This window comes from Mesoplodon densirostris, chromosome 19, assembly GCF_025265405.1.
Source record: "Mesoplodon densirostris isolate mMesDen1 chromosome 19, mMesDen1 primary haplotype, whole genome shotgun sequence".
In the NCBI taxonomy this organism is placed as follows: Eukaryota; Metazoa; Chordata; class Mammalia; order Artiodactyla; family Ziphiidae; genus Mesoplodon; species Mesoplodon densirostris.
In genome coordinates, this window is record NC_082679.1 from 34902562 (window position 1) to 34929633 (window position 27072).

A 27072-nucleotide genomic window follows, 5' to 3' on the forward strand; every position below is an offset into this window, starting at 1 on the left:
AAGTAGGTAATATATTCTTTTCCTTCATTTATTTCTGATCTCTCACATCAAATTTCACATGTACTCTTCTGATGCTAGTGAAATGGAATAGGAGTAATAACTAGAAATGGTTCTAAGCATTAATCATAGTAGAAAATTTGAAGTCAAATTTAGAAATCAAAGAACATATATGCCAGACTTCCCTGGGGGTGCAGTGGTTAAGAACCTGCCTGCCAGTGCAAGGGACATGGGTTTGAGCCCTCGCCCGGGAAGATCCCACATGCCACGGAGGAACTTAGCCCGTGCGCCACAACTACTGAGTCTGAGCTCTAGAGCCCGTGAGCCACAACTGCTGAACCCACGTGCCACAACTGCTGAAGCCCATGTGCCTAGAGCCCGTGCTCCACAACAAGAGAAGCCACAGCAATGAAAAGCCCACACACCACAACAAAGAGTAGCCCCCACTCACCACAACTAGAGAAAGCCCAGGCACAGCAACAAAGACCCAACACAGTCAAAAATAAAAAAATAAAATTTTTTTTAAAAAGAACATATATGCCAAAGTCAGAGCAAAATACAAGTAATATAATGTAGGAGGTTAAATCATCTTACATTAACTTATAATAATTTAAAGTACTTCAAGGAGAGAAAGGATTTCTAATTAAATATTTACATCAAGTTTGGGGAGGATAAAATGAAATTTGTGTCTTGAAATATTAATAACTGTATCACCCCTATTTGGGGAAAACATTTTAAAAGTTTACTAACTGCCTGTATGTTCTTCCCCCCAACCCCCAATAGAGACATGGTAAACCTGTATCTTGCATTTATCTGAAGAGTTTTTTATTGCAGTATTCTGTCCCACCTGCACTGATTCATACAGGTTTTCTCCTTTCCACTTTACTTTCTTTCTACATTTTCTTCATTCATCCCCTCTCCACTTCCAACCCAGAAGTCTTTCTTCATCTTTATGGAGAGCACTGTAGTATATAGCAGGTGGTCCAGGTGCTACACCAAAAGTAATGATACCAATCTTCATATGAAAATTTTTTTCTTGCATTCATTCAGGAAACTAATGTAATCTTGTGTTAGGTACTTTACTAAGTGTTGGGAACACTAAAATGAAAGGATTCTAGTTGCTGAAAAAAGTAAAGAAAGTATTAATTCTGCGTAAAATGGGAGAACAGTAAATCAAGAAAGCCTTTTCAGAGAAGGTAACATTTGAGCTGAGTCTTGAAGGAAGTTTTAATTTCGTTGTGTTACAAAAAGAGAAAGGCACATAAATGAATTATATGTTACTAACCTACAAGGAAGATTTCAAGAACTATGGCGTAGGTGTGTGTATGGATGCACAGTGTAAATTAAATGGAGATGAATATGAAGGTTAGGGACGCTGGACCCAAATTGTGAAGGGCTCAAAAGATTCCATTGTGAGGAATTTGAACTTGATCCTGAGGCAGTTAAAAAGCTTTGAAATCCCTTCAAGCAGAAAATGGGCATAATGTGTTCTGGTTTAGAAATTTAACTCTTAGCAGCAGTGTAGAGAATGAGATTGAAATGAGAAAGACTAGAGGCATAGAGACCAGATAAGAGGCTTCTATAGGCTGTGACGATGGGCAAACCAGGGCACTGGCGACCCACTTGAATTAACAGGAATTGATAACCAGTTAGAAATTTGTGGAAGGAGGAGTCAAAAATAATTTGAAGATAGATTTCTGGCCCAAATAGCTAGGAGGGTCATGGTGTCATTAAGTAAGATAGAGAATTCAGGAGAAGGAAGTTTATATGGAGAAAATAAAATATTGGAGCTGTTATATTTGTGGCTTTTACAGGGCATCCAAGTGGAGATGTCCAGGAGAGTTGGCTAGATATAGATTTGGGAGTTAAAAAAGCAGAAGAAAGTAGTATTGTGGAAACAAAAGGAATACTGCAGAAGTAAAGTATAAGGCCTGAGAACTAAAACTAGTCACGATTGGATAGGTACACCCTGGCTCTCTCTTCTTTCCTGAGAAATCTTGTTTCCTTTGGATTCCTTGGTCTTACTCAAGTTGTCAACACACTATGTACATATACTTTTCCCCTTATGCCTGAAATTATCCGAAATTTAATTTAACCAAAAGGTATTAGTCACAGAAATCACCTTTGTTGATTAGGCCAAGTATAGGGATACTCTCCTTAAAGTTTTTTGGGTTTTGTTTTTTGTTTTTAATTAATGAAGGCATATCCTCATTTACAGTGTTAATGATAATAATCATGGAAAGTCAGAACTTCAGGGTTTGAATTCTGACTCATAAGCTTAGTGACCTTGGACAGTTAACTTAACCTTTATGAGTCTTTCTTGTCCTGAAAAAGGAGAGCATAATAATCATGCTTGACCTTTCCTACTTTACTATAAAGTGCTATGTGAGTATTATTTTACTCAGGTATGCTCTAATCATAATCAGCTATACTCTAAGAACGTGAAATATTTAAGCACTTAAGTATCTGTTTTAAACCCTCAGACCAGGGAGTAATTGTTGCATTTGAAAAGAGAGCTTACTGAAAAGGTACCGCAATAGCTGAAGAGGTACCACATAAACCTGTACTTGTATTATAATTTTTTCATTTCCATAATTGTGTGGGAATGCCACTACATGGTGGGCATTTGGCATAGTGGAATATGGCACTACTGTATAGTGGCACCAAAGGAATAAAGTTGATACTATTTTTTGCTTTTCATTGGAATGTCCAGAAACTTCAGCTGAGCAGTTATTTTCAGTGGTTTTGGTAAATGTCATTCCAATCCATGTTTCTACGTATTATCAAAGAGTTTTTGATAAGAAGCTACATTTACGGAGTAGGGTGCATAATAAGACTAATTAGAGTTAGTAAATATATCCATCAATTAACTCATTATTGGTAACCTCATTTACAAGTGGTTATATCATGTAAATCTTGTTTTGAGAGATTTTCATAAGGGCAGTTAGGTGGATCCTAGAAACAGAAAAGTTTCTGGTCTGATGTTAAATTTGGTGTAGAACAAAAGGCTTTGAGTTGCTTAATTTACAAAAAGAAAACAAAGTGGTCTAAATCAAGCTTCAGTTGGATTGCTTACTTATAAGGGCCCTTCTTTGGCACCTAAGATCTTCTGCTACTTTCCAATATAGGAAGATAGACTTCACCATTTAAAACTTCCCTTGCAAATAATAAAGGAATTTAATGATTAAACGAATACATTTTAAGAAAGATATTTTGAGGGGAACTGGGATATTAAGATTTAACATTTGAAAGTAGGCAGTAAACCAGTACTTTATGGAATCTTTTACAACAGGCATTTCATTTCTGTAGGCATTAATCCATTGTTAGAAACCTTGAGAGGGACTTCCCTGGAGGTCCAGTGGTTAAGACTCCGTGCTTCCACTGCAGGGGGAACTAGGATCCTGCATGCCGTGCAGCGCGACCCCCCGCAAAAAAGAACTTTGAGAATTTTATATGTTATCTTGAAAGTAGGTTATAATGTCAGTTAACAAGAGCATCTGGAATTATTTACAAATATTAAAAATTTTTAAGATTGAAAAATGAATTTATCATTTTTCTTATAATGAATATATATTTTAAAAGCCATTTAATTGTGAAGTATAGTTTCTTCTGGGCAAGTTATTTTAATTATCAACAGTTATAAGGTAGCAGCACAAAATTGATTATCTACTGTAACATAGAACTTTTTTTTAAGGTAAGCAAGCATAAAGTAGTATGTTTCAAAAATCTAATTATTTCCTTTTAGTGACTTTTCATATTGAATGGCTTCTCAAGAAGCATATATCAATGAAACTGTAGGACAAAATAAAACCCTGTGAATTTCAGTGAACTTTTCATTGTTCCTGAAAATTCATGAGCTTATATTAATGAAGATTTGAAAATGTGGATATTGTTTGTCCTCAATTAGGAGAAATTCATTTCTGAATTAACAAAATGAAGTCCCCTCATAGATTTGGAATTACTTGGGTATAGTTAAGATGTCTGTTACTCATATTCATACCATGTTGATGAATTGTCATCATATACTTTTATGCAGGTGATGATGGCTATCTACTTTTCATTTTATCAAACTAGTTAACCTTTACTCTTTTAAGTTGATTATGAGTTTTTAGAATATGTGGTTTGTCATTAAGAGGTATCTCACTGTATTATTTTCTGTTGCCACTGTAACAAATTACCACAAATTTAGTGGCTTAAAACAACACAAGTTTATTCTTTTATACTTCTGAGTGCCAGAACTCCAAAATGAATCTTACAGGGCTAAAATTAAGATGTCAGCAGGGCTGATGTCTTCTGGAAGCTCTAGGAGAGGATCAGTTTCTAATGTCTTCCAGCTTTTAAGAGTGCCTACATTTCTTGGTTGTGACCACATTATTCCAGTCTCAGCTTCTGCTGTCACACAGGCTTTTCCTCTTCTGTAGTGAAATCTCCTCTTCTTTCCTCTTGGATTCAGGACAGTTGTGATTGAATTTAGGGCCTGCCTTGATAATATAGGCTAATCTCCCCATTTCAGAATCCTTAACTTAAGCACATCTGCCAAGGCTCTTTTGCCATATAAACTAACATTCACAAGGTTCCAGAAATTAAGACCTAAATATCTTTGCAAGCCATTATTCAGCCTACCACACTCATCATTTCAAAGAAATAAAAAATTGCTTTTTTAGTAGTTTCATAATAATAAAGCTACAGTTTAGAACAAACAAAAAAACGGAATTTAAATTCATTTTGTTAAAGCATTTATTTCTGTGACTTGTTTCATAAATATGCCAGAAAAATGCATATTTTTAAACATTTATAATAGTTAAATACTTCCTATAAACAAGCATTTTAATAACCCAGTCTCAAAAGAATGAGGGAATGAATGTATTTATTACTTGGTAAACAATGTCATGAACAGACATTGCAAAGTTCAGCAAGAAGCATTTAGGATTTTAGTTTTTTCCCTACTCATTTTACTTTATTTATTTATTTATTTATTTTAATTTTTTTTTTTTTTTTTTTTTTTTGCCATGCTGCGTGGCATGTGGGATCTTAGTTCCCTGACCAGGGATCGAACCCACTCCCCCTGAAGTGGAAGCACAGAGTCTTAAACATTGTATCACCAGAGAAGTCCTGTCCTAGGAATTTTTTAGATGTTTTATAAACATTCAAACTACAAATATAGGCATAATAGTATAATGAGACCTGTGTATTTATCACCCAGCTTCAACAATTATTTACTCATACTAAACTTTCATCACAACCCTACCCATCTTTCATATTATTTTACTTCTTATCTTTTATTTTTTTTAATTTATTTTATTGAAGTATAGTTGATTTGCAATGTTAATTTCTGCTGTACAGTAATATAATTCAGTTATACATATATATGTATACACATAACCTTTTCCATTTTGGTTTATTATGGGATATTGAATATACTTCCCTGTGCTATACAGTAGAACCTTGCTGTTTATCCATTCTGTATATAATAGTTTGCATATCATATTAATTTAAAGCAAGCCCCAGACACAGTATCATCACTTCTATAAATGTTCCCATCTGTACCTCTAAAGATAAAGATTTCTTTAACACAACCATGATACTATTAATCACGTTTTAACATAAAATTAACACTAATTCCTTTTTTTTCTTTTTTTGGCCACACCAGGCGGCTTGTGGGATCTTAGTTCCCCAACCAGGGATTGAACCCACACCCTTGGCAGTGAGAGCACAGAGTCCTAACCACAGGACCGCCAGGGAATTCCCAACACTGATTCCTGATATCATCAATTTCCCAGTGTTAAAACTTTCAGTTACCTTGAATGTCATAAATGCCTTCTTTGCTTGTAATAGTTTTATTACCTTTCCTATGTGTAATTTTCTGCATTTTAAAATTTCATCGAAATGGGTTCTTTAATGAAGATTTTTATCTTTCATTATATCCCAGATAATTAGACATTATCCTACAGCCATTCACTAATTATATTCTCCTTTGAAAATCATTTTATGTGGCCATATTCTTCCATTTTTTCTTTTTTTTAACACCTTTATTGGAGTATAACTGCTCTACAATGGTGCATTAGTTTCTGCTGTATAACAAAATGAATCAGCTATACGTATACATGTATCCCCATATCCCCTCCCTCTTGCATCTCCCTCCCACGCTCTCTATCCCACCACATACACAAAGCACTGAGCTGATCTCCCTATGATATGCAGCTGCTTCCCACCAGCCATCCATTCTACATGTGGTAGTGTATATATGTCCATGCCACTCTCTCACTTCGTCCCAGCTTACCCTTCCACCTCCCTGTATCCTCAAGTCCATTCTCTAGTATATCTGTGTCTTTATTCCCATCTTGCCCCTAGGTTCTTCATGGCCATTTTCTTTTCTTCTTTTTTCAGATTCCATATATATGTGTTAGCATACAGTATTTGTTTTTCTCTTTCTGACTGACTTCATTCTGTATGACAGACTCTAGGTCCATCTACCTCACTACAAATAACTCAGTTTCATTTTTTTATGGCTTAGTAATATCCCTTTTTATATATGTGCCACATCTTCTTTATCCATTCATCTGTCAGTGGACACTTAGGGTGCTTCCATGTCCAGACTTTTGTAAATAGAGCTGCAGTACACTGTGGTACATGACTCTTTTTGAATTATGGTTTTCTCAGGGTATATGCCCAATAGTGGGATTGCTGGGTCGTATGGTAGTTCTATTTGTAGTTTTTTAAGGAACCTACTTACTTTTCTCCATAGTGGCTGTATCAGTGTACATTCCCACCAACAGTTCAAGAGGGTTCCCTTTTCTCCACACCCTCTCCAGCATTTATTGTTTGTAGATTTTTTGATAATGGCCATTCTGATCTGTGTGAGGTGATACCTGATTGTAGTTTTGATTTGCATTTCTCTAATGATTAGTGATACTGAGCACCCTTTCATGTGTTTGTTGGCAATCTGTATACCTTCTTTGGAGAAATGTCTGTTTAGGTCTTCAGCCCATTTTTGGATTGGGTGCTTTGTTTTTTTGATGTTGAGTCGAAAGGATCTTGCTGTAATTTATATCATAGAGTGTTCTGCCTATGTTTTCCTCTAAGAGTTTGATAGTGTCTGGCCTTACATTTAGGTCTTTAATCCATTTTGAGTTTATTTTTGTGTATGGTGTTAGGTAGTGTTCTAATTTCATTCTTTTATATGTAGCTGTCCAGTTTTCGAAGCACCACTTGAGGAAGAGGATATCTTTTCTCCATTGTATATTCTTGCCTCCTTTATCAAAGATAAGGTGACCACATGTGCGTAGGTTTATCTCTGGGCTTTCTCTCCTGTTCCACTGATCTGTATTTCTGTTTTTGTGCCACTACCGTACTGTCTTGATTACTGTAGCTTTGTAGTATAGTCTGAAGTCCGGGAGCCTGATTCCTCCAGTTCAGTTTCTCTTTCTCAAGATTGCTTTGGCTGTTCGGGGTCTTTTGTGTTTCCATACAAATTGTGAAATTTTTGGTTCTACTTCTGTGAAAACTGCCATTGGTAATTTGATCGGGATTGCATTGAATCTGTAGATTGCTTTGGGTAGTATAGTCATGTTCACAGTGTTGATTCTTCCAATCCAAGAACATGGTATATCTCTCCATGTGTTTGTATCATCTTTAAGTTTTTTTCATCAGTGTCTTATAGTTTTCTGCCTACAGGTCTTTTGTCTCCTTAGGTAGGTTTATTCGTAGATATTTTATTCTTTTTGTTGCAGTGGTAAATGGGAGTGTTTCCTTAATTTCTCTTTCAGATTTTTCATCATTAGTGTGTAGGAATGCAAGAGGTTTCTGTGCATTAATATTGTATCCTGCTACTTTACCAAATTCATTGATTAGCTCTATTAGTTTTCTGGTAGCATCTTTAGGATTCTCTATGTATAGTATCATATCATCTGCAAACAGTGACACTTTTACTTCTTTTCCAATTTGGATTCCTTTTATTTCTTTTTCTTCTGTGATTGCTTTAGCTAAAACTTCCAAAACTATGTTGAATGATAGTGGTGAGAGTGGGTAACCTTGTCTTGTTCCTGATCTTAGTGGAAATGGTTTCAGTTTTTTTTCATTGAGAACGATGTTGGCTGTGGGTTTGTCATACGTGGCCTTTATTATGTTGAGGTAAGTTCCCTCTAAGCCTATTTTCTGGACGGTTTTTATCATAAATGGGTGTTGAATTTTGTCGAAAGCTTTCTCTGCATCTATTGAGATGATCATATGGTTTTTCTCCTTCAGTTTGTTAACATGGTTTATCACATTGATGATTTGCATATATTGATGAATCCTTGCTTTCCTGGAATAAACCCCACTTGATCAGGGTGTATGATCCTTTTAATGTGCTGTTGGATTCTGTTTGCTAATATTTTGTTGAGATTTTGGCATCTATGTTCATCAGTGATATTGGCCTGTAGTTTTCTTTCTTTGTGACATCTTTGTCTGGTTTTGGTATCAGGGTGATGGTGGCCTTGTAGAATGAGTTTGGGAGTGTTCCTCCCTCTGCTATTTTTTTGAAGAGTTTAAGAAGAATAGGTGTTAACTTTTCTCTTAATATTTGATCGAATTCGCCTGTGAAACCATCTGGTCTTGGGCTTTTGTTGTAAGATTTTTAATCACAGTTTCAATTTCAGTGCTTGTGATTGGTCTGTTCATATTTCCTATTTTTTCCTTGTTCAGTCTCAGAAGGTTGTGCTTTTCTAAGAATTTGTCCATTTCTTCTCAGTTGTCCATTTTATTGGCATATAGTTACTTGCAGTAATCTCTGATGATCCTTTGTATTTCAGCAGTGTCAGTTGTTACTTCTCTTTTTTCATTTCTAATTCTATTGATCTGAGTCTTCTCCCTTTTTTCTTTTTTTTTTTTTTTTTTTTTTTTTTCCTTTTTGCGGTATGCGGGCCTCGCACTGTTGTGGCCTCTCCCGTTGCGGAGCACAGGCTCCGGACGCGCAGGCCCAGCGGCCATGGCTCACGGGCCCAGCCGCTCCGTGGCATATGGGATCCTCCCAGACCGGGGCACGAACCCATATCCCCTGCATCGGCAGGCGGACTCTTAACCACTGCGCCACCAGGGAGGCCCTCCCTTTTTTTCTTGATGAGTCTGGTGAATGGTTTATCAATTTTGTTTATCTTCTCAATGAACCAGCTTTTACTTTTATTGATGTTTACTATCATTTCCTTCATTTGTTTTTCATTTTTTTCTAATCTGATCTTTATGATTTCTTTCCTTCTGCAAACTTTGGGGGTTTTTTGCTCTTCTTTCTCTAATTGTTTTAGGTATAAGGTTTGGTTGTTTATTTGAGATGTTTCTTGTTCCTTAAGGTAGGATTGTATTGCTATAAACTTCCCTCTTAGAACTGCTTTTGCTGCATCCCATAGGTTTTGGGTCGTCGTGTTTTCATTGTCACTTGTTTCTAGGTATATTTTGATTTCCTCTTTGATTTCTTCAGTGATCTCTTGGTTATTTAGTAGTGTGTTGTTTAGCCTCTATGGGTTTGTGTTTTTTACACTTTTTTTCCTGTAATTTATATCTAGTCTTATAACGTGTGGTCAGAATAGATACTTGATATGATTTCAGTTTTCTTAAATTTACCAAGGCTTGATTTGTGACCCAAGGTATGATCTATCCTGGAAAATGTTCCATGAGCACTTGAGAAGAAAGTGTATTCTGTTGTTTTTGGATGGAGCGTCCTCTAATTAGCATTTAAGTCCATCTTGTTTAATGTATCATTTAAAGCTTGTGTTTCCTTACTTATTTTCAGTTTGGATGATCTGTCCATTGGTGAAAGTGGAGTGTTAAAGGTCCCCTACTATTACTGTGTTGCTATCAATTTCCCCTTTTATGGCTGTTAACATTTGCCTTATGTACTGAGGTGCTCCTGTATTGGGTACATAAATATTTACAATTGTTATATCTTCTTCTTGGATTAATCCCTTGATCATTAGGTAGTGTCCTTCTTTGTCTCTTGTAATAGTCTTTATTTTAAATTCTGTTTTGTCTGATAAGAGAATTGCTACTCCAACTTTCTTTTGGTTTCCATTTGCATGGAATATCTTTTTCCATCCCCTCACTTTCAGTCTGTATGTGTCCCTAGGTCTTAGGTGGGTCTCTTGTGGACAGCACACATACAGGTCTTGTTTTTGTATCCATTCAGCCAGTCTGTCTTTTGGTTGGAGCATTTAATCCATATACATTTAAGGAAATTATCGATATTTATGTTCCTATTACCATTTTCTTAATTGTTTTGGGTTTGTTATTATAGGCCTTTTCCTTCTCCTTTGTTTTCCTGCCTAGAGAAGTTCCTTTAGCATTTGTTGTAAAGCTGGTTTCGTGGTGCTGAATTCTTATTTGTCTCTAAAGGTTTTAATTTCTCCGTCGAATCTGAATGAGATCCTTGCTGGGTAGAGTAATCTTAGTTGTAGGTTTTTCCCTTTCATCACTTTAATTATGTCCTGCCACACCCTTCTGGCTTGCAGAGTTTCTGCTGTAAGATAAGCTGTTAACTCTATGGGGATTCCCTTGTATGTTATTTGTTGCTTTTCACTTGCTGCTTTTAATATTTTTTCTTTGTATTTAATTTTTTATAGTTTGATTAATATGTGTCTTGGCATGTTTCTCCTTGGATTTAGCCCATATGGGACTCTGTGCTTCCTGGACTTGATTGACTATTTCCTTTCCCATGTTAGGGAAGCTTTCATGTATAATCTCTTCAAATATTTTCTCAGTCCCTTTTTCTCTTCTTCTCCTGGGACCCCTATAATTCGAATGTTGGTGCGTTTAATGTTGTCCCAGAGGTCTCTGAGACTGTCCTGAATTTTTTTCACTCTTTTTTCTTTTTTCCACTTTGTGGTAGTTATTACACTATTTTATCTTTGCAGTCACTTACCTGTTCTTCTGCCTCAGTTATTCTGCTATTGATCCCTTCTAGAGAATTTTTAATTTATTTTGTTGTTTGTTTGCTCTTTAGTTTTTCTAGGTCCTTGTTAAACGTTTCTCATATTTTCTCCATTCTATTTCCAAGACGTTGGATCATCTTTACTATCATTACTCTGAATTCTTTTTCAGGTAGACTGCCTATTTCCTCCTCATTTGTTTGGTCTGGTCGGTTTTTACTTTGCTCCTTCATCTGCTGTTTATTTCTCTGTCTTCTCATTTTGCTTAACTTAACTGCGTTTGGGGTCTCCTTTTCACAGCCTGCAGGTTCATAGTTCCCGTTGTTTTTGTTGTCTGCCCCCAGTGGGTAAGGTTGGTTCAGTGGGTTGTGTAGGCTTCCTGGTGGAGGGGACTGGTGCCTGTGTTCTGGTTGATGAGGCTGGATCTTTTCTTCCTGGTGGGCAGGACTGTGTCCAATGGTGTGTTTTGGGGTGTCTGTGAGCTTATTATGACTTTAGGCCACCTCTCTGCTAATGGGTGGGGTTGTGTTCCTGTTTTGCTAGTTGTTTGGCATGGGTTCTCCAGCACTTTACCTTGCTGGTCGTTGAGTGGAGCTGGGTTTTAGCGTTTAGATGGAGATCTCTGGGAGAGCTCTCACCAATTGATATTACGTGGGGCCGGGAGGCCTCTGCTGGACCAGTGCCCTGAATTCGGCTCTCCCACCTCAGAGGCTCAGGGCTGACAGCCACTTGGAGCGGCTGGACAACCAAGACCTTGTCAGCCACATGGCTGACAAAACTGGGCTATGAGTTGGGTGTCAGCCACTGCCCTGTTGTAGCTCTGTCTCAGCTGTCTCCAAAGGTCACCCAGATACATTGGGTTTTTCCACCATTCCTCAGAACTTGCACATGCCAGTCTGGGATTTGTATATGTCCTCTTATACTCTTCATTGAAATTCCTTGCATTCATGGTGGTGAGAGATAATGCTGATAGTGTTGGTTCTCTTCAGTTCAGAGACTGGAACAGTCTGAGCCTTCATGTTGCCAGATTAGGAGCAGCTGGCCAACGGTCCCAAAGTGATTACATGTCAGATTCCAAGAAGACTTTCTGCAGCACCCGAGCAGTAGTCCCAAGCAGCCGCTCCGCTCAGCTGCAACACTCTGACTGGGGAATTAGGTGGGGCCCTCAAACAAGGATTTCTGCCGGCCCTACAGCCTGACTTCCCCACCCAGGCAAGGAGCTGAGGAGAGCATTTCCCGACTCCATCTCACCAGAGGAGTGGACACCTGGAAGCTCCTTCCATTTATCCTTATAGAAGTTTAGCATGCATCTTTCAAGCCCTTTTGTTAAAGCATTATATATCTTCACTCTGTATTTCATTTTTTTAAAGCACTTTGATAAATTTTCTTTGAAGCAGCATATCTATTTTTAGGAACTTAAGTTGCAAATAATGGTTATTTAGGAATCACAGTGTTGAACTGTAATATCTAAAATTAGGTCCAATGAAAAGATTTTATAATTTCTGCAACGTTTAAGAAAATAAATCATTTATATTTTCTTTTATTCCTCTGTAATTTCTTAAGTTTTTACAATGCTTATGCAGTATTTTTTTTGTAAGGAAAAGAGTTTTTAAAATAAAGATAGGCAGGGGACTTCCCTGGTGGCGCAGTGGTTGAGGGTCTGCCTGCCAATGTGGGGGACACGGGTTCGTGCCCCGGTCCGGGAGGATCCCACATGCCGCAGAGCAGCTGGGCCCATGAGCCATGGCCGCTGAGCCTGCGTGTCCGGAGCCTGTGCTCTGCAAGGGAGAGGCCACAACAGTGAGAGGCCCACGTACCGCAAATAAATAAATAAATAAATAAAGATAGGCAGTGACTCATTTTTCTGTATTTCTCATATTCTGTATTGCATTTTTTAGGAGACATATCTATGTAAAGATGGGATGGAAATAAAGTAGGAGAGTACCAGAAAATGAACTGTCTAGGGCAAATAGGTTTGAAATTCTTCTTGTAACCTAATTTCTTAATATTCATGTAGTATTTCTTTTTTTTTTAATTAAATTATTTATTTTGGCTACACTGGGTCTTCATTGTAGCACACAGGCTCTCTAGTTGCGGCACACGGGCTTCTCTAGTTGTGACGTGAGGGCTCTAAAGTGTGCGGGCTCAGTAGTTGCAGTGCACGAGCTTAGCTGCGGTATGTGGGATCTTAGTTCCCCACCATGGATTGAACCCAGGCCCCCTGCGTTGGGAGTGCGGAGTCGTAACCACTGGACCACCTGGGAAGTCCCTATTCGTGTAGTATTTCCTTTCTTTTTTTTTTTTTAACATCTTTATCAGAGTATAATTGCTTTACAATGGTATGTTAGTTTCTGCTTTATAAAAAAGTGAATCAGCTACACATATACATATATCCCCATATCTCCTCCCTCTTGCATCTCCCTCCTACCCTCCCTATCCCACCCCTCTAGGTGGTCACAAAGCACCGGGTGATCTCCCTGTGCTATGCAGCTGCTTCCCACTAGCTATTGATTTTACATTTGGTAGTGTATATATGTCCATGCCACTCTCTCACTTCGTCCCAGCTTACCCTTCCCCCTCCCCATGTCCTCAACTCCATTCTCTACATCTGCGTCTGTATTCCTGTCCTGCCCCTAGGTTCTTCAGAATCATTTTTTTTTTTTTAGATTCCATATATATGTGTCAGCATATGGTATTTGTTTTTCTCTTTCTGACTTACTTCACTCTCTATGACAGACTCTAGGTCCATCCACCTCACTACATAACTCAATTTCGTTTCTTTTTATGGCTGAGTAATATTCCATTGTATATATATATGCCACATCTTCTTTATCCATTCACCTGTCCATGGACACTTAGGTTGCTTCCATGTGCTGGCTATTGTAAATAGAGCTTCAGTGAACATTGTGGTACATGACTCTTTTTGAATTATGGTTTTCTCAGGGTATATGCCCAGTAGTGGGATTGCTGGGTTGTTGTGTAGTATATCTAAAATGCAATTTTGTATCCTGTATGGTTTTTTGACCAAAAAAATTTGATCCCTGCTTACCCAAATTTTAAAAGTGAAACAACAATAATAACTTCTTTAATTTTGCTCCTAAAACTCCAGCCTGTGTTGGTATTAAGCCTTTTGCCTTAAGCAGATGCTGTGCTATGTTTCAGACCGTTGTAGTTTGAAACGTACTGTGAGTGTATGTGTGTATATGTTGCATTCAAATTCTATCCACACTAAATGTGAAGAGATAACGTTTTAGATATACTTTGATAGATTTTTCCTCTAAGTTTCAAAACATTTTGAAAAACTACCATTATGTATTTCAGGCAAGTTTTGTGGCATCTGGAAATCGAACAGATATTTCCTTAGATGATCCCAACTTCTGGCAAAAATGGGCGAAAAAGGCAGAAATAGATATAGATGCCATCAGTGGTAGAGTAAGTATTTATTTCCCATTAAAAATATCACCTGTGGGAATACTTTGGTAATATTATTATAATATTTTAAGGTGTTCCTCTATGTACTTACTGAAATAAATTTATCTGCATAAATAAATTGATACAGGGCTGTAGAATGATAACATTGAGTCAGGCACTGCTTCTGTTTAATTCTTCTGATATTTGTCATGATAGGTTGTAATACAGGTAAAGTTTAATTTTGGAGGGTATTTATGTTCTTAAAATTATAATATGTTTTTTAATTTTTAAAATGTCTTCAAATAATGGATTACTTTTATTTTGCTTTTTAACTTTTTTTTTGTCATTTTGGTGTCAGATACCATTAATAATGATCTAGTCAAACACAAAAGGAGAAAAAAAAGCAGTCAAGAAAGTGCCATCTTCAAAATCTGACAAAGAACTATAAAAAATTTAAGATCCAGTCCTACTTACGTTCATAGATCTAGCTATGCTTAGTAAATATTATGAAATTAAAAAATAAAGAAAGTGGCATTTTTAAACTTTCTTTTATAACATCCCTCGGAGTTAAGGAAGAAAGGGCCAAAAAGCTAGCACAGAATTCATGGAACTGATAATAACATAATTGTTCACTTCAAAAGACACCTACCTGTCTAATAATTCATAGGAATCAATGTTTGTGAGCCTTACCTACTTCCAAAATAACTGCTAAATGATTAAAAGAAATTTATATTAAGCATTGATACGTGGGATCTATTTTAATCAATAACCTTATAAGATGTAAAACTTCACAAGGAGGAATAATGCCACTGCCCAATAATAATTATTATTTTATATATTTTGGAAATATGTATAATTCTGTATGAAACATTATAAAAAAGTAAAGTAGAAAGAGATATTTATTAAAATATTACTATTTTCATATTGGCATGTTTATACACCTTAAAAAGTCAATGGAATTTGCAAACCACTATAAAATTAATAGATGAATTAGTGAATTAACTGATAGAAGATAAATATGCTCTTTAGCCTTCTTAAATATCAGTACTAACAGCAGTAGAAAAATATATGGAAGAGGAAGTCTACTTCGTAGTAGAAAAAAAGATTTAGAACACTTAGGGGAACACCTACTGGACGTATATGATTTCAGTAAAGTGAATTACCAAACTTAATTGTGAGATTTGTCAATTGGGAAGAAAAACTACATATTTTAAACATTTTTAGGTTGCGTTAATAAACGTAGAAATGCAGCCCCAATCAAAATGTTAATAATTTGTTCATATAACCAGACAAAATCTAAAATTCCCCTGGAAAAATAAATACTCAACAGTATTAAATCCACTTTTAGGAATCCGTCTTACAGCAATAATCACACATGTACAATGATAATGTAGTACAGTGATGTACATCGCAACATTTTTCATTTTAGAAAAAAATTAGAAACTAATTGGTACTTTTATACTGTCTAATGCAGTAAGTAAAAATAATCGTGTAGATCCCTATGTACTCACATAGAGCTCTAAGACAAGACAGTTAACTTTAAAAAGAGAGAAGGCTTCCCTGGTGGCGCAGTGGTTGAGAGTCCGCCTGCCGATGCAGGGGACACGGGTTCGTGCCCTGGTCTGGGAAGATCCCACATGCCGCGGAGCAGCTAGGCCCGTGAGCCATGGCCGCTGGGCCTGCGTGTCCAGAGCCTGTGCTTCGCAATGGGAGAGGCCACAACAGTGAGAGGCCCGTGTACCACCAAAAAAAAAAAAGAAAAGAAATAGAACAATACTTACAATGTGATGTTTGTTTATGATTTTTCAAAAATATTATAATGGTAATACACAGACACTCGTACATTTGTGCTGGATCCAACTAGAGCACAGTGTGAGCCATGTACCATTCTCACATTAGGGCTAAAATGAACAAGACAGAGGAAGCACTGCTTCAATAGAGCTTTCAAATTCTGGTGGGTAAGTAAACAAATATATAAGATAATTTCTGAGACTGAAGAAAATAAAATGGTAAGATGGTAGAGAATGCCTGGAGGAGTGGAGATAGCATTAGGGAAAGTGGTCAAGGGAGGTCACTCTGAGGGGACATCTGTTCTGAGACTTGAATGATGAGAACCAGCCAACAGTGTAAAGACATGAGATAAACGCTTTCAAGTTAGAGGGAATGGCAGTGAGACATTGTTTGAAATAAGCTTACAGTGTTCCAGAAATAGAAATGGCATTGTGTCAGAATGAAGGGGGATAGTGAGAGTGGTGACAGGTTAGGTCAGAGGTGATAGGTATGGCTCATATCAATAGGGCCTTATAGATTATCCTAAGGAGTTATGGATTTTATAAATAAACTTATATAAGCATATAGTCATGTAGTACTTTGCAGTTATGTTTTCTAATTTGTACTCTTCAAAAATTTTATAATTTTCTGACAAGAAGTACCATGAAGACAGACTGGCATTACTTACTATATGTTAAAACATAAAAGCATATTAACATATTATAAAGGAACCATGATACTGAGAGAAATGTATACAGAGCAAAGAATAGAATAAGAACAGGAGGAGATCAAATTATAGGATGTAAATAAAGAAATAGCATTAGAGAAAAAGGGATTATTTAATAATCATGATTAGAATTTGAGTTAGCATTGGGGGAACATTTTAATAATATACTCTATACCAAGTAAACTCCAATTTGTGATAAAAAATTATTTTTGAAACAAAGCATGAAAAAATAGTAAAAATAGATTTCTATTTTATCAAATATTTGGTGGGAAAGCATTCTAAATTAGAAACAAACCACAAAGGAAATAATTGGCATATTCAAATATATGACTAAAAATTATGTAATGGAAAAATAAAATTGCGATCAGACTGCTGGTGACTATTTGTAGCAGAAGCATATATGAAAGTTAATATTTTTATTATATAAAAGCTAATGTAAATTGATCACAAGTAGAAATAAATCAAAACCTTAAAAGATTATGGGCAGGGCTTCCCTGGTGGCACAGTGGTTGAGAGTCCACCTGCCGATGCAGGGGACACGGGTTCGTGCCCCGGTCCGGGAAGATCCCACATGCAGCGGAGCGGCTGGGCCCGTGAGCCATGGCCGCTGAGCCTACGCATCCGGAGCCTGTGCTCCGCAGCGGGAGAGGCCACAACAGTGAGAGGCCTGCGTACCGCAAAAAAAAAAAAAAAAAAAAAAAAAAAGATTATGGGCAAAAAACACTTGAAAATTTACTCAAGAGAAAATACAATTATGGTTGGTTTTTTTTTTAGGTTGGGACCAGGGAAAGGGACAACTCTTTCTTTTTTTTAATTAAGTAATTATTTTTATTGAAGTAGGTTGATTTGCGATGTTTTAGTTTCAGGTGTACAACAAAGTGTTTGTTATAAATACATAATTTTTTTTCAGATTCTTTTAAGCTTATTACAAGATACTGAGTGTAGTTCCCTGTGTTACACAGTAGGTCCTTATCAACTCTTTCTTATATAGAAGGTGCCAACTAATAAATGTAGAAGGAATAAGAGAAACAGAAAATCTCAATTAATCCACCCCATTGATGAATTCTAAAATTAGTGTGTAGAATTTAAGGAGAAACAGAATTTTTATGTATCTTCAAAGTATATCTTTCAAAATATTTATTAATTACAAAAGGAGAACTAGTAAGTTTACAGTGGAAAAACTTAATAGAGAAGGTTAATGTCACCAGTATTAAGGCCTATTAACATTATGTACCTCTTTAAGTTCAGTGCACTGTGTTCATACTACTGTGGGGCAGCAGAACCTACGTGATCTGGTCCCTGCTTCCCCTCCTAGCGTTTACCCTCTCCTGCTCTAGGACTTGAACATAGAATACCTTTTCAGGTCCATTACTGTTTTCTTCACTTATAATGCCATCTCCTCCTTGGATGCCTAGCAAACTACTTCTCATTCTTGAAGATCTCTTTCTAGTATCACTACTTTGTAAATCTTTCTGACTTTTTTGGCACCCATCTTATAAAATATTGCATCCTGAATAGCATTTATTTGTTTACACATTAAACTGAGCCTCAAGACTGTGAATTTCTCATGAGCAGAAAGCTATCTTAGTCATAGTCCATAATATAGTGCCTAACTTAGAGAAGTTGCTCAATAAAGATAAAAGTTTGTCAACTTATGTTGTTTTGAATGAATTGAACTGCATTGAACATAGTGAGGTTCATATACTTATTACTTGGCTTGTTGTAGATTAGTGTAAGTCTTTTGGAAAGCACTGAAACATGATTCTAGATCCATAAAATAATTATGCCCTTTGACCAATATTTCCATTTCTGGATATTTTACTTCCTTTGGACTTATCTTTAGGATAAACTTAGATTACAAAGATATACTTTTTAGCATTATATATTAAAAAAATTTTAAACAATTTATTTGTATTAATTCAAATTACATTATGAATTAGGTAAAGAAAATTATGCATAAATTCAGTTTAAAATATAGTTTATGGTTGTTGTAGAAGCACAATATAGTAACTTTCATATTAATAATAAAGCCATATACCAAATTTTTTTATCCCATGATTGTAATACGAAATTATGACAAATGGTAATAAGGATTTTAAAGGAATATAAAAATTTTATGTTGATTTGGTAGGTCAATGGAACTGTTAGTAATTTCTTTGTTCTGGCTTTATAAAATTATTTTATTGTTTGTACGGTTTGAAATGTAAAATATTGTTATAAGCAAAATAATAAAAGGACCTTCAAGTAATAGCTGTTAAATTTTACAGAACAGCTTGGTTATTGACACTCCAAGAATTAGGAAGCAAACAAGACCCTTCAGTGCCACAAAAGATGAATTGGCTGAATTATCTGAAGCGGAAAGTGAAGGAGATGAAAAGCCCAAACTCCGGAGACCCTGTGAGCGTTCGAATGGCTATGGAAGAACTGAATGCTTTAGAGTAGAGAAAAATCTACTAGTTTATGGGTAAAATATTATTTTTAATGTTTACTGTTAGTAGTCTGGTGTACAAATTTACGGGAAACATATACTATATTCTAATATACTTTTTATCTTGTTAGAATTAATAAAACGTATTTTTTAAGTACCATGCATTTATATATTTAACATATACTTAATAGCAATTGATGAGATACCTTTAAATTTTAATATTATAAATGAATTGCTAATATCAAACTCCTTGTTGTTCTTAGATTTGCATATATATTCAGTAACACAAAATGGATAATGTTTTTATCCATTATTGAATAAAATATACTAGAAATTACTATACCATGACTCTGCAGTTTATTCTATGGGGGAAAAAACTTTAGTAGGTAAATCCTATCAGTGACAAAGTGGGTTTTTTGCAGGTTTCAGGCCTTTTATCCATGAGTTATGTTTTCTCTAGAATTTCACCCAATCTTAATATAAATATACCTTTTTTTAACTAGGTGGGGCCGATGGAGAGAGATTCTATCTCACGGCCGTTTTAAAAGGCAGCTAAATGAGCACGATGTGGAAATAATTTGTCGAGCCCTCTTAGCTTATTGCCTTGTTCACTACCGAGGAGATGAGAAAATTAAAGGCTTCATATGGGATCTCATTACTCCAACTGAAGATGGGCAGACACGAGAGCTACAAAATCATCTAGGTAAGAACATTCTTTTATTTCCGTTTTAAATTTAGTTTTAGTTATGTAAGTAGCACTTAACATAGTACCCTATAAAATATTGCAACATTTCAGGTAATGGTAAAGAACCCTTAAGCTTCACTCTCAATTCAAGTTCCATGTTGGAAAAGACCAGTGTTATCAGTTTGGTTGGGCTTTATATACTGTTATCAAACATGTATTTGTTTACAAGTTGTTGACCCAATAGTATGTCTTAGAGGTCATCCCATCTGTATTCATGTAGATCTATTTTATTTTTTAAACTCCTGCTTAGTAGTCCATAGTATGGATATTTCTTAATTCATTTAGCATCTCCTTCGATGATGGGCATTTAGGATATTTCCAATTTTAGATAATTGAAAAACAGGTTTTAGTGAAGATCCTTTTACGTTCCTCCTTGTGCACAGGAATAAATCTTCTACTAAAGTAAATATCAAGAAATTGAATTGTTGAGGTACAGCATATATACGTCCTTAGGACCTAAAATGTGGTCTGTGTGTTAACAGTATCAGCATCTCCCAGGAGCTTCTTAGAAATGCAGAATCTTAGACCTCAGACTTACTACATCAGAATCTACATTTTAACAAGTTCCTCAGCAATTAGTATGTATATTAAAATTTGGAACACTGTGGTATATACATTTAAAATTGTTATAACTATTTTAATTTGCTGTCAAACGTGGCTGTGTCAATTTATAGTCCCATCAGAGGTATATACAAGTAGCATTTGCTCCATAACCCTACTAGGATTTGCTCCATAACCCTATGAACATTCTTTTTTGCGTAAAATAATTGAATTTTCTATAAAGATAAAAAGATTACTATGCCCTTAAATTGGTGTTACAATTTTATTCTATTTAATCAACAAATACCTGTTAAAGTGCCTGTTCTGCACTTCTTGTGCAAAGTACTGGGAAGATGAGAAGGAACAACACAGACAAGATCCCTGAGCTCATGAACCTTACATTCTGGTCAGGCAGACAGACATAATAAGAAAGCAGATAAATTACCTAAATAATTATAGATTATGATGAGTACTGTGAAGTAAATAAACTAAGTACTGAGATTGAGGACAACAGAAAGCACCTAGTTTAGATTAGGGTGATCACTGGAGGTCTATCTTAATAGGAGGCAATGAAATTACTAATGTGAAGAGCTGATTTCTGGTAAAGATGGAAGATTCACACAAATATAATTTCACTCTTCCTTGAAACCCAACTTATATGTCAATAAAGGGAAAAAATTCAAGGCATTAAGCTTTATAAATTATACAGGTATAAATTTTAGTTTAACAAATAAATAGTAGAAGGGGAGGAAATGGGGAGGGTATCTATAAACCATTGGTTCACAACCAGACATGATCTTGTGCCCCAATGTTGCTCCCACCCTGGGTTGTCACAGCTTTGAGCATGTTAATGGCATCTAGTTTGTAGAGGCCACAAGAGCACAGGCTGCCCCTACAGTGAAAAACTGTGCAGCTCAAAATAGCAACAGTGCCAAGATTGAAAACCCTGCTTTAACCTGAAAGAGGTTTATGAGTCGTCAGCCAGTTGCAGTGTGTGGGCCTTATTTGGATCCTGACTGAAACAAACAGCCCAGGAGAAATTTGTCTTTTATCTTTATTAGATAATTGTAAATTTAAATACTAAATATTAAGTACGTGTTATTGCATTTCTTAGGGCTGATGATGGTATTGTAGATTTTTGTTTTGTTTTTAAGGAAGCCTTATATTTTACATATGTTAAAAGATACTCAGACATTTATTAATGAAGTGGTGGTTGTCTTCGATTTATTTCAAAATAGTGTTGGAGGTTGGGGAACAAACAGGATATAGATGAAGCCAAATTGGCTATGAATTGATAATTAATGAAGTTGGATGATAGGATCCAGTGATCCATCATATTATTCCATCTATTTTTGTATATGCTTAATTCCATAATTTAAAAATAAATAAGGATAAACCCTTAAAAGTAGAGAGACTGGAAAAGGAATTTTGGGACCTAGAAGCACTAGATTAGTGATGACTAACTTAACAAACCAGAGAGAGCTGAATCTTAGGTCAACAGTAGGGAAGGGCAACAACCAACCGATTTGCTTCATAGATTATCTAAAAGTTTCAGGAGTTTGTGACATCCGTGACCTCTGAGAGTGGATATAAAGGACAGGGGCTTTGATTAAAAGTTGTTTAAAAGGGGGATCATATCCCTAAATACCCTTTTCAACTCCATGTAGCCATGGTGAAGACCGACTGAATGTTTATTCTCTGGAGAAGATAAAATAGAGAATGTCTGCATTTCATTGGTATTTGCAACATGGAGCTACTAAATGGCTGTTAAATGAATATGTATACTGGACAGTGTCATACTCAAGGAAGAAAACTAAGGAATTGTCCTTGGTGAATATGACCAGACCAAAACCTAAAGATAATGACAGGAAAAAGCCAGCCGGATTACCCTTCAGAGAGTCAACAGTCAGCTCCACTCATTCAGCCTGCCTATCAACTTTTCTGTCATTCTTAAATATGAGCAAATAACCAAGGGCATCAGGCATATGAGGAACGTCTCCAACATGAGAGAGAGACTAAAAAGAAACCACTAAAATGAACTTGTAGGAAACAAAGACTATGAAAGGAGAAGACAACTTTTTAAAAAATATCATTAATATCTGCAAAGATACTTCAGATATACTATGATTTTGAAAAAAGACTAAAATACTGTAGAAACATTCAAGGCACAGACCTCTTAAAAATTACAAATTAACATGTAAAAGTTAACATGCAGTTACATGAAAAAGTAAATAGGGTTAAATGATGAATCTGAGGAAATTATGGTAGGGATAAATTTAAAAATATAAAACATCTCCATATATTATTAGGAAAGTTTCAATATGTATATTTTTAAATATGCACTGTTTAGTTTCCAAACCAGCAAGGGTCAGGAGGACTAGAATACAGAGCATTATTAACATAGACTAAAGTGCAATTTAAGATGGAAGCATTAATTGAGATTAAAAAGGCATACTACATAATAAAAAAGACTAATCTATAAAAGAAGATACAATAAATATGAACTTGTATGCACTGAACAAAATAGTATCAAAATATAAAGGCAAAAATCCTAAGGAAAAATGGGACAAACCTACGTAGTGCTTCTATTTACCATTGTGATAAAACTCCTAGCTGGTAGAATATGGCAGGGGAAAGATAGGAGACAAGAAAGGAAGAATCGCAACTGTATTATTTGTAATTGTGAAAACTTGTAAGTGAAACAACTCCAGCATCGTTGAAGAATAATAAGCAGGTGATATAGTCATAGAATAGATTTTTACACAGAAGTTAAAATGGATGAATTAGAGCCTCCATGAATCAGCAAGTATTTATAAATCTCAGAAAAAAATAAAAATAATAAATAAGTTACAGAATTGCATGTATAATGTAATGAAAGCTTAAATACTGAACATTTTTCCAACACACAAGTATAAACGTGTATGAAATGAAAATCAAATTCAGGGTAGTGACTGTCTCTGGGAAGGAAGGAGTGAATTGGACTTTATGTATTATTTCCTTTAATAAAAAACTGACCAGGGCTTCCCTGGTGGCACAGTGGTTGGGAATCTGCCTGCCAATGCAGGGGACACGGGTTCGAGCCCTGGTCTGGGAAGATCCCACATGCCGCGGAGCAACTGGGCCCGTGAGCCACAACTACTGAGCCTGCGCATCTGGAGCCTGTGCTCTGCAACAAGAGAGGCCGCGACAGTGAGAGGCCCGCGCACCGCGATGAAGAGTGGCCCCCGCACCACGAAGAAGAGTGGCCCCCGCTTGCCACAACTAGAGAAAGCCCTCGCACAGAAACGAAGACCCAGCACAGCCATAAATAAATAAATAAATAAATAAATAAATATTTTTTAAAAAACTGACCAAATATGGAATATGTTAAGATTAAGAGTGGGAATACTTTTTTTATTTTTGACATATTTCACAACGAAAATGTCAAAGAAATCAAATGAATTTAGCTCTCTTAAACAGGAACCCCACAAAACCTAATCCATGTTATTAGTAACAATCAGTTTTGAAAATCAAGAGGCCACAACTTGTGTTTTTGTAACTAAGGAAGCAAAAAGTAAAGCAGAGGGAAAGGTTTGATCTTTCAGTTTTTACATTTGGAAAAAAAATGTTTTGCAACATAGAGGTAATCAGAATGATTAATTGGAGATATGAAATTGGGTGGTTGGCAGAAATTGTGTTAATATGTGTGTGGTATCGTGGACTTATCTTGTGATTGAGTTTATATTGTTACCATTAATATTTCAAAGATCTCTGTATAGCCTACACAGACATCTGAAAGTCTCCAGAAATTTCTTCCATTGAAAAAATGTTTCAAATTGAACGTCTTTATACAAATTATCCCTGATTTCATTTGTCCTTCTCATTTTAACAGGCCTGTCAGCCCCTGTACCCAGAGGTCGAAAAGGGAAGAAAGTAAAGACTCAAACAAGCTCATTTGATATACAAAAAGCAGAATGGCTTCGAAAATACAATCCTGAGCAGCTACTTCAAGATGAAGGCTACAAAAAACATATAAAACACCACTGTAATAAGTAGGTAGTAGGGTATTTTTAACACAACCCATTGCAAGTTTACTTCTGAATTTATTAACAGCCGTAAAGCATGCTGATTTTGAGTACAGAGACAATGTGGTCTAGGACCAATCCTAATCTTATTCTTATCAGGGTATCCTTCAGCAAATCATGGTACCTCTTGCGTCACTTTTCACCAGCAGAGAGAGAAAAAAAAACTGGCCTCCAAGTGATCTCATTATATCTTACTTGGATATTAAATAATGATGATTGTAAAGATTTTGAAGAAACCTATTTTATATATATGATAGTAAGAGGTTTATTTAATCAGAAGTAATAATTATTATTTTATTATAAAAATTTTGTATACAAATTCTTTTCTAATTTTAACCCCATGGATGAATATTCTTTACTGATTAATGTCTTTGTGTCTTTTGATTTTTTTCCCCTCGTTTTTAGAGTTTTGCTTCGTGTAAGAATGCTGTATTATCTAAAGCAAGAAGTCATTGGAAATGAGTGTCAGAAAGTGTTTGACGGAGTTGATGCAAGGTAAATTAAATAGCATGTTTATTTTTCAACAACATAATGAGGCAAAAGTTAAATGACCAGAAAATTGTATATTAAGTGAATGCTTATTCAGTGAAATTCACAGGAAGAAAAATCTACCGAACTTAGAGTGACCCTTGCCATTTTGTTGCCTTTCGTCTATTAATCTCATCATTGGCTCTGTCACTGAAAGTTGTCATAAGAATAATAACATCAGCATTAGTAATAGCTTCCTGCTACCAAATCTAAAACTTAACCTTCCTCCCTCTTACTGCAGTGACTGACTTTTACGTCCTTATATGATCCATCCAGCACCTTAGTCTCTCAGTTCCTTGACCTTTATCTACAGTCTTCTTCTTTCCTCTCCACCACAGCCACACACGCACACAATCGTATACTTAATCTTACTATCACCAGTAACAGCATTACCTCTTCAATCTGCATTTCAGCTGTCACTTATTTCCTTCAGACTCACTTAACTTGGGTACTTTTCACTCTAATTCTCTAATTTCATCACGATGTCCCCCATCTTATCCATCTCCACCTTCATGCCCCACTTTCCTCATTATAAACCTTCATTCTGTAGTCCAGCACTGTACTCACTAACTGAGATTCTTTGCCTGCTTTCCCCTCTGTTCTACATTCGTGGCACAACCCCAACTCATGTTAAACCAAAAAATCGTTTTACCCCTTGCCTATACCTAAGCAGTTGAACATGGCTGGAGAAAATCACACAAACCCTGCCGAATGACTAACTTCAAATTTATGAGCATTGATCTCAAGCAAAATTAAACACAAGTAAGCTGTTTAACCACCATGACTAGGATGTTCACTTACCTACTCTTCAAGAGGACCATTCCACACCTCTCTCCTCAAGCCATCTTCCTGTCCCACCAGCATCACCCTCCAATAATGACTTTGCCATATATTTCACAGAGAAAACAGAAACAGTCAGACAAGAGCTACCTTCAGTTCTCTTATGTCGTATGTGTCCCCCTATTTATTCCTTCCCTTAGGATGCAGTAGAAATCCTCCTCCTCCTAAGAGCAACCCTTATGTTTGGAACTTGTTTCTTACCTTTTAAGGACTTTACACCTGTAATCGCCTTCTGAATCATTCTCTTGGCATATGTACATTCCTTAATATCATGTATCATACATACATCCTACGACTCCATTTCTCCACTCCCCTTCATGAAAATAAAGAGTTGTCTGTGTTGACAGTTTCTACTTCTTTACCTTGCATCTTCTCTTGAATCTATTCCAATTAATCTTTCATCTCCACTCTCCCGCTGAAATGATTTTTAATCAGGCCACTAATAACCTACCATGAGATCAGTCTCTAAACTTATTCTACTTCTCCCTTCTTGAAGTGATGTCTTCGGTAGGCATCCTTGCTGCTACACCCACCTGGCTGTCCTTTTTTCCACGTTGGTATTTCCTTTCCATTTTCCTTTGCAAGCTCTTACTCCTCTAATAGACCTCTAGATGTTGTATTGACCAAGACGTGTGTCCTCAGCTTTCTTTTTTATCTATACTTCCCTTTCAGTAAACTCATGCAACCTCGTCATACTAAATATGATCTATACACAGATGACAGTCAGATTTACATATTCATCCCAGATGTTTCCCCTCAGCTCTAAGCTCTGAGTTAGCTGCCTCTAAACATTTCCACTTGAAAAATCTAATTAACAGCTCAAACTTCCTGTGTATCTCCCAAATCTGTCTCCTATTCTTTCCTCCCCACCTTCCCACATACAAGCCTTCTCCATCCTACTAAATGTACCACCCAGTTGCTCTGGTATCATTCTTGATTCTTCTCTTCCCCTCAAACCCTACAGGAAGACTTGTTAGCTTGACAAAGTATATGCCAAACCTGAACACTTTTCACTCTCTCCTCTGCTAACTCCCTGGTCCAAGCCACCATTATCTCGTGTTTAGACTTTTTCAGTGGCCTCCTAAGTGAGTCTCTTTGCCTCTTCTTTTTCAAGAGTTGTTGGGTAT

General features: G+C 36.2%; 1 protein-coding gene across 16 annotated transcripts in view; it reads left to right on the top strand.

The window, feature by feature from the left end:
- Nucleotides 1–27072, top strand: part of CHD9 (chromodomain helicase DNA binding protein 9) — a 247375-nt gene that overhangs the window by 175968 nt on the left and 44335 nt on the right. For all 16 annotated transcript variants that reach the window (XM_060084508.1, XM_060084513.1, XM_060084509.1 and 13 more), the window contains 5 exons: nucleotides 14214–14324; nucleotides 19068–19264; nucleotides 19732–19931; nucleotides 24385–24544; nucleotides 24983–25072. In XM_060084508.1, the coding sequence (XP_059940491.1) occupies nucleotides 14214–14324; nucleotides 19068–19264; nucleotides 19732–19931; nucleotides 24385–24544; nucleotides 24983–25072 (758 nt within the window). The remainder of the gene's footprint in view (nucleotides 1–14213; nucleotides 14325–19067; nucleotides 19265–19731; nucleotides 19932–24384; nucleotides 24545–24982; nucleotides 25073–27072) is intronic.